Source organism: Culicoides brevitarsis, chromosome 2 (assembly GCF_036172545.1).
Source record: "Culicoides brevitarsis isolate CSIRO-B50_1 chromosome 2, AGI_CSIRO_Cbre_v1, whole genome shotgun sequence".
Taxonomy (NCBI): domain Eukaryota; kingdom Metazoa; phylum Arthropoda; class Insecta; order Diptera; family Ceratopogonidae; genus Culicoides; species Culicoides brevitarsis.
The window spans coordinates 22,612,775-22,626,944 of NC_087086.1; the positions used below are offsets into that span (position 1 = coordinate 22,612,775).

At 28.4% G+C, this 14,170-nt stretch overlaps 2 protein-coding genes across 4 annotated transcripts; both read left to right on the plus strand.

The window, feature by feature from the left end:
• The first annotated feature begins 277 nt into the window (after window positions 1-277).
• LOC134829842 (deformed epidermal autoregulatory factor 1) lies at window positions 278-4,645 on the plus strand. The gene is made up of 5 exons (XM_063843120.1): window positions 278-480; window positions 872-1,565; window positions 1,647-2,087; window positions 3,486-3,715; window positions 3,924-4,645. Exons 1-5 carry the CDS (start codon window positions 403-405, stop codon window positions 4,092-4,094), a joined length of 1,614 nt encoding a protein of 537 aa, XP_063699190.1. The 5' UTR covers window positions 278-402; the 3' UTR covers window positions 4,095-4,645.
• A 656-nt stretch (window positions 4,646-5,301) lies between these two features.
• Window positions 5,302-12,667, plus strand: LOC134829858 (protein SCAI). Of its 3 annotated transcripts, none has more exons than XM_063843143.1 (9): window positions 5,302-5,362; window positions 7,423-7,624; window positions 7,685-7,867; window positions 7,923-8,153; window positions 8,763-8,885; window positions 9,720-9,863; window positions 10,407-10,729; window positions 10,798-10,993; window positions 11,923-12,667. In XM_063843143.1, exons 2-9 carry the CDS (start codon window positions 7,524-7,526, stop codon window positions 12,428-12,430), a joined length of 1,809 nt encoding a protein of 602 aa, XP_063699213.1. In that variant the 5' UTR covers window positions 5,302-5,362; window positions 7,423-7,523; the 3' UTR covers window positions 12,431-12,667. The 3 variants fall into 3 exon arrangements, with proteins under 3 accessions (XP_063699213.1, XP_063699212.1, XP_063699214.1); XM_063843142.1 differs by lacking the exon at window positions 5,302-5,362 and adding an exon at window positions 6,753-6,801; XM_063843144.1 differs by lacking the exon at window positions 5,302-5,362 and adding an exon at window positions 6,753-6,801 and having other exon boundaries at window positions 9,735-9,863.
• The last annotated feature ends 1,503 nt before the right edge of the window (window positions 12,668-14,170 follow it).

Here is a 14,170-nt window from a genome sequence, read left to right on the forward strand (position 1 = left end):
AAAAAAGCGAGAAATGCATGAAAAAGCCTCTCACGGATAAATTAGAGCCAAAAATAAATCTATAAGTTATTGATTTTTGGCGGTTCTAAAACAACAAAAAAAAAAAAAAATATAAAAAAACAAATATTTAAGAAGAACGTTTTTTTTTTAAATTTCAAAACCTATGCACACTGTATGAGATTGACGAATATTCTTTGGTTTTCTTCAAATACATACTCCTCACAAATGAATTAACCATAAAGCGATTCTTTATCCAAATATCAACAAAAATAAAAATTGAGCCTAATCGCTTTTTAGCAAAAATGTTAAGGAATCGGCAAATATAAGAAAAAAAAATTAGCTGTAGTGATTGTGTACCTTGAAAAATTTTATATAAAACAAGAACTGAGCATAGGGAACGAAATGGAACAAGAAACATCAGAAACTGAAGTAAAAGCAATTTCAAATGTTAAACTTGAACAAATTAATACAAATGGCGAGGTAAATAGATGAGTGTTTCATTCATACATTTTTTTTGGAACTGTGCTTATCATGTACTAATCAATTTGTGGTGTAAAGCAAATGGCAGGACTTTTGAAAATAAAATAATCTTTCAGCTGTCTATTGTAATTTGTTTGGGTTCCATTTTGGAAAATCTTTTTTTCCTACTAGTATAACTACTACATAGAAGCTGAGTTACGAGGGACATTGCATGTATGCCAAATCAGCTAAAATTATGCGCAGACTACAAATACACGAGTGTTATCAGTGAATTTGATCATTAGTTAGTTTTAATTAAAAATAAAAAAAAAATAGATATTTTTTGCGTGAATTTGTGCTAAAATGTTGTTTAGTTAATTTGTTTAGTATTTGATTACTTTTTTTTTTTTAGATATCTGGAAACCGAACGACAGCAAGACTGGTGACAACGGATGCAAACGGAGAAAACACAGTGGTATCTGTACCTGTGTCAGTTCCCGTCAATTCTCTTTTAGGCGGTGCTGCTTTTAGCGTGCTTACCTCGGATCAAATTCAACATTTCAAACCAATGATATGTGTAGACAACAACGGTTTTTTATCAGGCAACAATCTTAACGTGGTAGGTGATTTAGCAAATGCTGGAGATTTGAAGGCAACACATATTGTTATACAGCAGCAACAACAACAAACGAACGACAATTCATCAGGACATCAAGAAAACAATGGAATTTCGGGATTACACGATAGCAATCCAAATCAAATTCAGTCTCATCAGAATCTAGTGGGACAGACTGCGTCACAAGGTCTAAATTGGCAAAATTCAGATCCAAGTCAGTTGGAGGTATTACCAGTACGATGTAAAACGACGACAGCAGAGCTGTTCAAAGCTCGTTTAGGCTCTGGTGGTAGAGGGCGATGCATACGACATAAAGAAAACTGGTATACACCTAGTGAATTTGAAAATTTATGCGGACGTGGATCTAGCAAGGACTGGAAACGTTCTATTCGATATGGCGGACGAAGTCTACAAGCTTTAATTGATGAAGGAGTTCTTACGCCTCATGCCACAAGTTGCACATGCTCTGCATGTTGTGACGACGATTCTAGTACGTGTTCTTGTTTCATTTTTTTTCCTTCACACTCAGAACTCTAATTTATTCTTTTATTTATACATCTATTTTCTTTAGCGGCTAGTGGGCCTGTACGGCTTTTCACACCATATAAACGAAGAAGACGAAATCAAGATTCGCAACAGACACAATTAGTACAATCGCCTCAACAAACAACTAACAGTGCACAACAGCATCACCATCTGCATCAACAGCCACAACAAATTCAAATACACCAAACTACGATACAGAGTCCTAATGATCCAAAAAAGAAAAAAATAATTGGTACAACAACGACTAAAACGTTACAACCACCTCAACAGGCACATCAACAGGAGTTTACAACGGCAAACACCACCACACAACCAAGCAATCATACGCCAACTGCCACTACAATCATTCAAACAATAGATGGTCATCATGTTGATTTGAATAACTTGACAACAAAAGATGAGACGTGGCAGACAATAACTGATGGCTTAGATACTAGCTCAGAATATGTTGATCCAACTTCTCAAAGTAAGTTACTAGGTAATCAAATAATTCGGCTGCTCCAAATTTTTTTCTACTTTTTATCCCATGTCACCTTTCAAAAGTTAAAAATCTAATAGGATATTATTATATATTTCATAATATTTAAAGAAATTTTACAAAACTTGTAAATTTTCAATACATATATACAATACATACATATATTTAATGCATATACCGTAATGTAGATAATTCTTATGGAAAAAAATTACGTTCTATTAACGAAAATAGATTTTAAAATTCGTTCTATTAACATTTTTACGTAAAAATTTTGAATTTTTAACGAAATTTCGCATTTTTTTTAAATATTTTAAACAATAAATTATTTTATTTTGATGAATTTATATTTTGATTTTATGAAAAATAATTTAAAATTTGTCTAAAAAATTTCTTAAAAAATCCAAAAATTAATGGAAAATTATTGTTCTATTAACTTCAAAATTGATGTCCATTAATTATTAGCAATTTTTGAATTTGTAACGGATTTTTTCCATAAGAACTATCTACATTACGGTATATTTATTTAATATTGGAAATCGTTTTTTGACCATATTTTTTTGGAATTTCTCAACAGATTTTTTTATAGTTTTTTTTTTGTTTTAACGCTAAAAAATTGTTTGAAAACACAAAAAAAAACATTTTCGCGAATTTATTTGACAAAATAAAATGAAATGAATTTAGAAAATCCTTTCGATAAGTAATAAAGCCGCTCCAATTTTTTTTCTATATTTTTGTACCCTGCTCCATTTCAAAAGTCAAAAATCCAATGGGGCAAAATAAAAAAAAAGTTGAAAATTTTATAAAAATTGACCGTTTTTTTGAAAGTTTTCCATGTTTTTTCAAGAAATTTTCAAAAAATTTTTTTGAATACTTTCAATTATTAAGAGCTTTTGTAATAAAAAACGAAATTTTTCATTAATTTTCTTCTCTAAAAATATTTTTCAAAATTTTTTGACAGTTACTTTTATAAAATTTTTTTGTTTAAATTTTTAACTTATTAACTTAATTATTAAATTATGAAATCTCAATGTAGATATCATAAAAGCAACTAAAATATTCATTAATGGCCAAAAATTGTTTAATTTTGGACATTTTGCATGAAAAAGTATCTCAAAACTTTTTTTTATTTTGCATCCCCCGCCCCATTTTGAAAAAAGTCTTCTGGGACAAAAGTATCGTAAAAAATTTGGAACGGTTTAATGTGTATTTGTCAAACGCGATCATTGTAATTAGTGCGATTATTTAACCAACGCTGGCTGAAGCCACCTCAGATGTGGAGACCAAAATTTTGGGTTTGTGTTTGAGATGGCTTCGGTAACATCTATTAAAACCTAGTTTAATTAAGTGCAAAATCACTTTTAACAAAATTATTTCAAATTTGAACAGTAATGTCAGAAGCAAATGTGCCGATAGATAGACTACGAAGTCTATGTTCTCAAATGGTAAAAATTACGAACGACTTTAAGAGATATTTGGCCGAAACCAAAGAGATCCATGCTCGACAAATTGAGCGACTGCAGCGAGAGCGGGATACTGCAATATTGGCAGCAAGTCAATTAGAAGATCCAAATAGCATTGGTCAATGCCCACCTGGTGTAGAAATGCCAAATAAAAAGGTATATTTTTTACTAATACATGAATTCATTATTATCCACCTGATTTATGTAAAACTCTGATTTGATTCCAAATGTAGAATATTAAGTATTTTTAAATATTTTTTTCCACATGTTATGTTTCATTAGAAGAACATTCTCAAAATTTTCTGATATCTTAAACTTGAAATTAAAATGAAGAAAAAATAAATGTTTTGTTTTTTTACTTTAGTGTGCAAATTGTAATAGAGAAGCAATGGCCGAATGTTCTTTGTGTCGTCGAACACCGTATTGCTCAACATTTTGCCAACGCAAGGATTGGATTACACATCAAAACGAATGTGCTCGTAGTCAACCTGAACCTACACAACAAATAATGCTAATTGTAAACGAAGAGGCATAGTCAGCATCATATCAAGAGTGACCAATCAGGCACAAGCACAGCGTCAAACAACACAACTTTTTTTACACAGCAACGCGAGGTCAAATTTTATTTGATACCTAACTGAAATTATGTTTTAAGACGAGAAAAAAAAATAAATTAGACTAATTAATAAAAATCATAGAAGCTTCTTTAAAAAAATATTCAAATGATGATAAGTTGTAGGTGTATAATATTGAACATCCCCCAAGAAATGGTTTTACCGTAATTTTAGTACTCAATAGGTGTAAAGCAAAATCATAATATAAGTCTTTGTAGTGAATAAAAAAAACACATCGTTGTTAATCAATTTTTTATATTTTTAAATATAAAAAGAGTTAGTGAAAATGTATAAAAACATAATTAACAAAGTCTATGAGCTAAGAGATTTTTGAAAAATTTTCAACTTAATTTTTATTATATAAGGAATGAAGCAAAAAATATAATTTGTTATTTGTTCTTTCTTCGAAGATTTAAAATTTGAAAAAAATACTTAATCTTAATATCGATAGCATACATATATATTTTTTACTACAGCTACCAAATAAAACGATGTATGATAAATAATACATATATGAGTTATTCATGTCATTTCAAAACATTGAACGAAGACTTCCAAACTGTTTTATGATGATCAGCTGAACTGTTTTTTTAAGTCTTGAAGTAAAAATTCTTAATAATAAAAATATGAAAGTGTAATTTAAGCAAAGAGAAAATGACCCGAAATAAATATTTTAAATACCTAGTTGGATAAATTTAAAATAGAAAAAAACAACAAAATGTCTTATAATTTTTTTAATTTCTAAAGATAATTTTTATACTTTTTTTCATTTTATAACTCATTATAACTCTTGGAAGGTTTTTTAACTGTTCCTTGAAAAAATCTCGTAAAGCTCTAAACGGCATGCATTTCTGTCTCAAAAACATATTTCCCTGTTGCCGAATATACGGAATGATTACCTGTTCAAACAACATCTTTTCTTTTGAGGACTTGACCTAACACAAGCTTCAACAATTTCTTTTCTCAACGACGCGATTTCTTTGTTAATATTTGTGTCATAGTACATTTGATTAAAAAAAAGAAATTGCCAAGATTAAATAGTCCAACAAGAGAAATCTTAGAGAGAACTTTCTTTGACGTAGGTTAAGTATATTGTTTAGTATGAAGGTTATTGCGTTCGATGAAATTACCAAAATAATGGAGTATAAACAATTCAGGGGCCATTGACGACACGCTGAAATTTCTTTCTGTAAGTATCATAGATTTTTCTAGTCGTTTGCCGGTTTCATCATATAATTTTGCTAGGGTTGGTTGTCCGTCTTTTTTTATCATAATTTTACTCGGTTTATCATAATAAAAATTGGCTGGAATACCAACAATGGAACCATACATAAAATAGTATGCTCCAGCATGAAATGGCTTCATATCAAACAGACAAAGCATTTTGTTATGAAATCCTTCCATTTCATTCATGTTTTTACCAAGTGCCTTTATGAATCGTAATTTTACTTGATCTGGTAATTTTTGTTAAATTGCTAAAATATTTTTTTAGTTTATTACGCACTACTGATACACAATATAAGGCTGTTGATCGACAACTTTCAGTCGCAAAATGTTATAGTATCCTCTGAAAATAAGACATTTTAATCTTCTTAAACATTATTCTAAAGTAATGTTTTTTCTCGGTTTGAAAATATCAGTTAGAATATGTGAACTGTCAAATAACTATCAAATTGAGGAAATTTCTGTCATAGATGAACTATGAATACATATATAGGTATATACATTTTGAATACACTTTAAAAAAATTAAGTTAAAAAACGTTAAATTTATACCCATTTTGCTGAAAAGCTGAAAACCTATTTTTTTTAATAGTAGTACAATTGCAAATACCTAATAATAATTTTAGAATGAGTAGTCGTGATCATGTTTCTTTCAGAATAAATTTAGGTGAAACTTAACGGAAATAAAATGACACCTATTCAAATACGCTTGACACCTCGTGATGCAGGGGTAGGAAAGCCAGGGTGGAAAATTTTCCAATTGTCACATACTTATTAATGTATCATACATACAATATTTTCCACTTTGTAACCCCATAGTAAAATTAGTTAGTGGTGTCGCCATGTTTGTCGTGAAATTCACTTGCATACTTTAGTCTTTATACATTAAGAATATTTATATTAAATAAATCCAAATTGTTTGTTCAATAATTATGCCTTCAAGTGAAACATCATAATCATTATTTTCTATTTAAGCGTTTAAGTGTCTAAAATAAAAACTGAATTTTGATAAAAGCACTACTACAAAAGCGATTTACATTGTACTCACATTCACATTTTATTGATGTCCTTTCTTTTTCCTTAAAAGATTTAATAAATTTCACTTTTAATATAGTTTTGAACATTTTATTCCTTATGTATTTTTAAAGTGAAAAAACAATCTTCAGAAATCTTATTGAATAAAATTATCTAGGTATTTTTTTTCTTATAGTGCTCAAATGTAAATTTTAAATGTGAAAATAAAATTTTGATTATTTAAATCGTTTTTATTCATATTTGAAAGGACAGAAATAATTATTGTGTTATTAAAAACTAAACATAGATTCATTTTTAAAAAACATCAAATAAGCTTGGTATAATGGAGAGGAATCGAATAAAATAAGCCATAAACACTGAAGAGCTAAAAGTAAAAGTTCGTTTCACTATAAAAAAAAACTAGACAATCCTATTCTATTTTACATATTTTATACAATTATTTCTCGCATTTATTATTGAAAAAACTATTATAGTCTCAAAGCATATATAAGCTATGTGAGATCAAATGGTTTTAGAGGCAACTGTTGTGTAAAACAGATTAATTGAATATTTATGTGATTGAAAATTGACACTACCTATATATTTTTTTTTAAATTAATCAAAATTTTAAATTAATTAAATAAAACTAAATTAATTAATCAAAAACAAAAAAAAAGGTTGCAAACCGGTTCCGAATTTTGTTTTATATTTTAGAAATGTGGGTGAAGCTCTGTAATTTCGAATTTGTGGCTTGATGTATGGGCTTAGAATATCAATACAATACCTTTTCAGAAACATTATAATTTGATATTTGACATTATTTTTTAAATTTGTTTTTAGCAAGAAGCTCTTAAAAATCCTTAATAACTTAGGAATGGAAAGTTAAATTAAATTTTAATGAATGGTGAAAGTATTTCGAGTGCTGTTGTATGTTTTTTTTATTCATTTATCCATAAAGTAATACAACAAACTTGACAAAATAACTAATTGATAAAACTCATTATTTTCATAGGTGTATTATAACACAGAAAAAAGCATTTACCTATCAATATAAGGACGAATATTAGAAAAATAAAACAAAAAATAGATAATTCAAATACAAAGTCTCGCGGTATGGTTATAATGGCTTCCACACAAGAAGAACAAGATCGTAAAATTGTTCTTGAATTTATACATTTGTTGGAAAAGTCCAAACAACTGTTTAATGGATTAAGGTCAGTATTTTACATAGATTTAATGATTTTGTTTTGATTAACAATAGACCAAAAAAACAGAGATTTGCCACAATATGGTCATCGCCAATGGCAGGCATACTTTGGACGAACATTTGATGTTTACACAAAACTATGGAAGTTTCAACAACAACACCGAATGGTTTTAGACTCTCAGTATGGATTAAAAAGATGGCAAATTGGTGAGGTCGCTAGTAAAATAGGACAGCTTTATTACCATTACTAGTAATATATTTTGACAAGTTTACATGTTTAAAACATACTAATATATTTTTTATAGTTTAAGGACTAGTGAGACTAATTATTTGAATGAGGCGTACTCTTTTTATGCGGCTATTCGAGGAAGAGCTTATTACTCTAGAGCGAATAAAGAAGATAGACCCGATCTTATGGTGAAAAAATTACGTTATTATGCAAGATTTATAGTAGTTTGTCTGCTATTAAAAAAAATGAAACTTGTTCGGGAACTTGTGATGGAATTAGAGAGACAAATTCAAGAATATGTTTCAGCGTAAGACTAATGAATATATTAGGGGGATTCCATTCTAAAAAATACCAAAATCCCGGATTTTAAATTTACCTATAAAAGTACACATTTTATTATTTTATCGTGATGTCCATCCAAAAATAAGAAACTTTTGCTAAGACAACATTTATTTCCGACTTATTTTAAAAATTTTTATCAATGACCCAAAATTTTTTAAAAACGCTAAAAAATCACATTTTTGGGCTTGCTGATCAAACGGTTCGTTTCCCACCATAAGTTTCATGGTAAAAATTGATGTACTCGAGACGACAAACAATCCTGGTGAACAAAAATTTTGAAAATCAAAACTTGAAATTCTGACCTTTTTTTCGCTACGTGAATTTTTCCCATATTTTGCGATAAAAATTTTTTAAAACTATCATAAAATTTTTAAAAATAAGGAGAAAAAAATTTCGCCAAAGCAAAAGTTTTTTCTTTTTTGATGGACATCACGATAAAATATTCAGTTTTTTATTTCTACTACTGTTTTATGAGAAAAGTGAATCCGGGATTTTGGTATTTTTTAGAATGGAATGCACCATTATTGAACGTAGAATAATCATAATCGTGTATTTTATTTGTATGTGCATATAGATATGAGCCCGATGATCAACTAGAATGGCAATTAGTATTGGACGAAATAAAGGGTTTTATTAAAGCAGAGTCTGCTGTTGCAGTATTACATGCTGACAGCAATCCTATAGTATTATCACATAGGTGAGCTTATTGTCCAGAATACTATTTATGAGTAGTTAGGCCCGTGCTTTCCTCTTGTGCATTGTTTTTATCAATTGCAATAATATTTATGTTTTCACAAATATATAAATATATTTTACAAAATCACAAAGGAATTTTTGATAAATCATACATTGTGAATATTTTTTGACCTTTGCTTATGCCTACATTTTTAATTAATAATAAATTAAATTAATCCAATGTTTTTTACAAATTTTTTAATACATGTTTTTAATGCATGCTTACGACGCTCCAATTATTTTTATTCTGTGTCGTTTTGGTTGAATATTCAAAACATTAATTAGGTTGCTCCAAATGAAACTCAATTTCATTTCATTTAATTTCTATTCAGAAACCAAGAAAAAAACAATTATGAAGAGGGGCAGTTTCATAAATTAGATGCTTTCATTATTCAATACTTCGCCTTTTTACAAAAACTGAATCACGTACATCGCGTTTTTCAATGTAGCTATGAATGTGCTGCTTTTCCCTATTTTATTTTATAGTTTTTAATTTTAAAAAATCGTACCTAATATTTTTTAAAAATTAATTTAACTTACTGTTCTAATTAAAATAAGAAAAAAAAATTATCGTTAAAAAATTTAAAATAAAATTGGCCCGTTTCATACATAATTCGTTCAGAACATATTTTTTTAAATAAAAAATTAGGTAAATAAATGTATGTCAATTAAAATAAAAATTAAAAATAATAATTCATAAAAATTCATAATTTCATTCATTGATCTCATTTGAAAAGCACGGGCCATTTTCATATGCACATTAGAACAGTCCTAGCTCTATTTTTTTAATTTGAAGTGGTTCTGGTTCCAGGTTAAGTCCATTAACCACCCCACCCTGTGAAAGATCGCCACATATGACTCTGAGTTTACAAGAAATATTGATTGTGGGCTCAGCATGTGATCAAGCCAAATTTTCAGAGTTAACTATGGACATGTTCAGGTATGATTTTTAATTTTTTTACTATAAATTTACAAAGAAAAAAATAAAACGAGAATGAATTGCATTTGTTTATAAAACGAATGACTTGACCGCATTTCAATGTGTTCAGTTCCATTTTAAAATTTTTGAAGATTTTCTGATTTTCCATGAATTTTCCGAGTTTTCCCGAAAATTTTGATCAATTTTCACTTTTGATGTTAATCGTGAGACTCTCCTAAACATTTTAAAATTCTGAAAATTTTCAAGATTTTCCATGAATTTTCCGAGTTTTCCCGAAGTTTTCCACTTCTTCGACAGCATTTTCCAACGGATGAACACTAATTTAAAATTTCAACGTATAATTTTTATTTTTAAATATGCTGTCAAATCTGTCATTTGAAAAGAATTCGCCAAACCTGCTAGTTCAAACAAAGTTAAAGTGGCACACCACACAGATGGACGGACGGACGGACGACATCACGAGCTTGTCACGAGCACAATAACGTATTTTTTTTCAAAAAAATTGAAATGCGGCAAAAAATGTTTTATCAAATAATTGTTTAGAATGTTGCAAACTCTTGAACGTGAACCAACAGAATCAGCACATCCATTAGCGCATATCATTGGAGTTCATGGAGGGCCACATGACTCAAGTCCAGCGACTGCTCGTATGCCTTATAGTGTGCCCGGTTCTAAGAGCTATTTAGAAAATGGTGATAGACGACACATTCGAGACAATCCTCACAAGTATCTTTTGTACAAACCCACTCTCAGTCAATTGATGGTGTTTCTTTCGAGTGGATTTAAAGAACTTCCGGTCGGTGGTGCGTTATTACTTTATATGTCAGCGGATGGATGTTTCTCGACTACGAAGCATCCACAAGACTGTAAGTTAATTTATGTTTAACTTCATGTACCTATTCTTAACTAAAAATTATAAATGGAACAATTTAAGATGGATATGAACTGGGCGGACTAGCAACGAGTATGAAAAGAGAAGCAGGAGACAGTGGTGTCATCGTAAGGAACAAAGGAATAGGTTTTAAAGAGCCACATTGCCTGTATCCTGGAGATTTGTACCCCTATACGAGACGGCCCCTATTCATTATTATTGATTCAGACAACTCCTTTGTTTTTCAGCATATACCACGGTAAGAGTTCTTAACAAGCCTTAGAAAACTAATATTTTTTTTTTGTTTTGGCCGCTCCAAATGAAACTCAAAAATAAGGTCAAAATATTTTTAAAACAAAATGGAGGCGGGGAAGCGAAATAACAAAATTTTAACAATTTTTTAGTTGTTTACAATGTTTTTAACATTGAGTTTTAAAATTTATTTCAGAACAATTCAAGTTTAAATAAAATAAAAAAAAAGTTTTCATGAAAAAAGGCCGCTCCAAATTTTTGTCCCCTGCCCCATTTCAAAAGTCAAAAACATCGAAAAAAATTTGGAATGGTCTAACTGTAAAAAATTTTTGAAAAATAAGTACAACTTTTTTACTTCTCTTCTTTCTCTTCTTCTTTATTTTTCTCAAAAATTTTGGACAAAACTATTGAGTTTCATCAAAAACACATTTATTTACGACACTAATATTACATATATTAGGCCAAAACAATAATCCTAAATGTTTCAGATTTCCTCCCACGTAATTTTTTCTGAAAATCATAGGTATCGAGTATCTAAAATGTAAGAAATATTTCAAATTTTAGTACATTTTTATTCTAAATTCTTTTGAAAATGATCAAAATTTCCGTTAAAATCAGTTGAAAACTCGATATTTTTACACATTTTCAAATTTTTAGTGAGAAATGATCAATTTTGTAAAGAAAAATATTTATCCCTCCTAAATTTCAAAATTTATGTTCAAAAACATGTTAACTTCTTGGCAATTATAGAGAAAAGTGAATGTTTTTACACTAAAAGATACTCGATACTCGATATACATCCTACCTAATGTTCAGAAGGCCTATGAAACCTGAAACATTTGGGATTATTGTTTTGGCCTTAATATTGTGTTATATTTTCAAGGCATGGCTTTAATTTTTTATAATTACAAAAAAGAAATTATTTCTGATTTTTAGATACTTTGGCCAGCCATTAGTGATATTAATGTCTCCGCAAGATATTCCACCAAATTTTGCTGATTTACAACATCATGGTTCTTTATTCACTCTATTTTTGCATTCACCTCTTACGGCTCTTTGTTTCATTTGTAATGTGGGTGACGTTGCTATAAATCACTGGGAGCGGTGTCAGGGATATGTTGATCGTTTTATTACCGAGGCTTCACGATTATTTTCTCGTTGTCGTGTTGATGATATTGAACAAGGGAGTGGAATTATGGATTCTTCATATGTACAGTTTTTTGGTGACGATTTTTTGCGAACACTCATACTAAGATTTGTGTTTTGTGATGTTACATTAAGATTGCATCGTGGATTTAGGGGACGACATCAAAGACCACGATGTGAACCACCATTACCCACACTAGAGCTACTTGAACATCCTTCACTTGGTCATATTGTCTTACAATTAGCATCATGTTTGGACGTTCGAGGGTGTTTTACTGAGGCAGACATACAGGATTGATACTTGAAAACTATATATTTTGATGAATTAATATTATTTATACCAGTAGTACTTGTATCTATCAATTGAATTTGTCATATCAATATATAAATCATAATATCATTATTTCCTTAAATTTTAATAACACAATCCACAATAAATAAATTCATAAAACAAAGTATAATAATAGTATTAGTGTTAACTAACAATATACCTGTTAAAAAGTACTACATTTTTTAGTTAAATTGTGGTCCCAAATAAATAACATATACCGAACAATAACTAAAATTTTAAAAGATATAAAATATTTCAAAACTTAAAATTCGATTAATGTGAAAGAAGCTACTTTTTGTTTAGAATCTACTTAGATTAATTAAATTGATATGAATATTTTTTGATTTATATTCCAATTATCTATTTACATTTTAAAGACGCTACATCATAGATAGTTAGATAGCTAAAACAATAACAAAAAACTGTATATTTAAAATAATAATAATCAAGCTGAAAATTTTACACTATTACATCTGAATGAAATTTCTCTTAAAAATATAATAAATCTGTCAAATAAAACCTTGATTCTTATCAATTGATTAAAATAATTTTTATTTGCTTTTTAAAATTGATTTAAAGCGTCATTTATTATTAATTACGTCAAAAAATAAGCATTGTGGGCATCATAATCTACGTACAAAATATACGTCCCATGAAGGGGACTTTAAAGTTTGACTTACATAACGAATAACATATTTACTAAAATATCTAACAATAAATATTGATTGATTATATTATTTTAATTGATTATATTATTTCTTATTAAAAACCTAAAATTTTGAAACTTATTTTTTAAATAATATTATCTTAGGCCGCTCTAAATGAAAATCAAAAATAAAGTCCAAAATTTTAGGATATAAAATTAAAATAAAAAGGGGGGGGTGGGCAAAATAAAAATAAAAGTTTTGAAATACTATTTTCATACAAAATGATCAAATTTTAACAATTTTTGAGTGTTTAATCGATTCTCTAATTTAGAATAGATTTCAGAAAATTTCCTACTTTTCAGTACTTTTCCTAACTTTCCTACACAACTGCAGTTTTTGACAAAATTTAGTCAAGAATGAAAAAATATTGTTGTTGTTGTTGTTTTTGTTTTGTTTATGCTTTGTTATTGCATAAAAATTCAATTTAAACCTAAAAATTTAGAAAAATCTTAAAATTGGAAAACTTTGAAAATCTCATTTTTATATGAAATTTAGTGCAATTTTGCGATTTATCCTTTTTAACAGAAAATTTCCTAAAACTATCCCTTAGAGATTAGACAAGAAATTTTTTTGCACAAAAATTGTTTTTATTGGCCAATTAGGTATTTATTTTTGTGAGTTTGAAAATGGAGAAATAGTTTATAAATAAATTTTAACAGCTCAAAAGCCGTAAAAAACTTTAAATCTTTTTTTCTCAGTTTGATAAAAACTGCAGTTGTTCCGTTTATCCTTTTCGCCCGGGTTTTCATAGTAAGAATTAAAGAAAAAAAAATTTATTATAAATGACTGTCAAAAAATTTTGAAAAATAAATTTAGTAAAAAAATAATTTTAGAGAAGAAAGTTTATGATAAAAAATAAATTTCAAAACAAAAATTAGTAAAAATTCAAAATTAAAAGAAAAAATTTAAAATTTCTTGAAACATTATGAAATTTACCAACGGTAAATTTTGATAACATTTTTAACTTTTTTTTTATTTTGCTCCATTGGATTTTCGAATT

Coding starts and splice junctions, on each gene's coding strand:
- LOC134829842 (XM_063843120.1), top strand. CDS start 403: ATGGAACAAGAAACATCAGAAACTGAAGTAAAAGCAATTTCAAATGTT. Junction 1,566..1,646: donor ATGTTGTGACGACGATTCTA/GTACGTGTTCTT, acceptor TATTTTCTTTAG/CGGCTAGTGGGCCTGTACGG. Junction 2,088..3,485: donor TGTTGATCCAACTTCTCAAA/GTAAGTTACTAG, acceptor AAATTTGAACAG/TAATGTCAGAAGCAAATGTG.
- LOC134829858 (XM_063843143.1), top strand. CDS start 7,524: ATGGTTATAATGGCTTCCACACAAGAAGAACAAGATCGTAAAATTGTT. Junction 9,864..10,406: donor TTAACTATGGACATGTTCAG/GTATGATTTTTA, acceptor ATAATTGTTTAG/AATGTTGCAAACTCTTGAAC. Junction 10,730..10,797: donor TACGAAGCATCCACAAGACT/GTAAGTTAATTT, acceptor GAACAATTTAAG/ATGGATATGAACTGGGCGGA.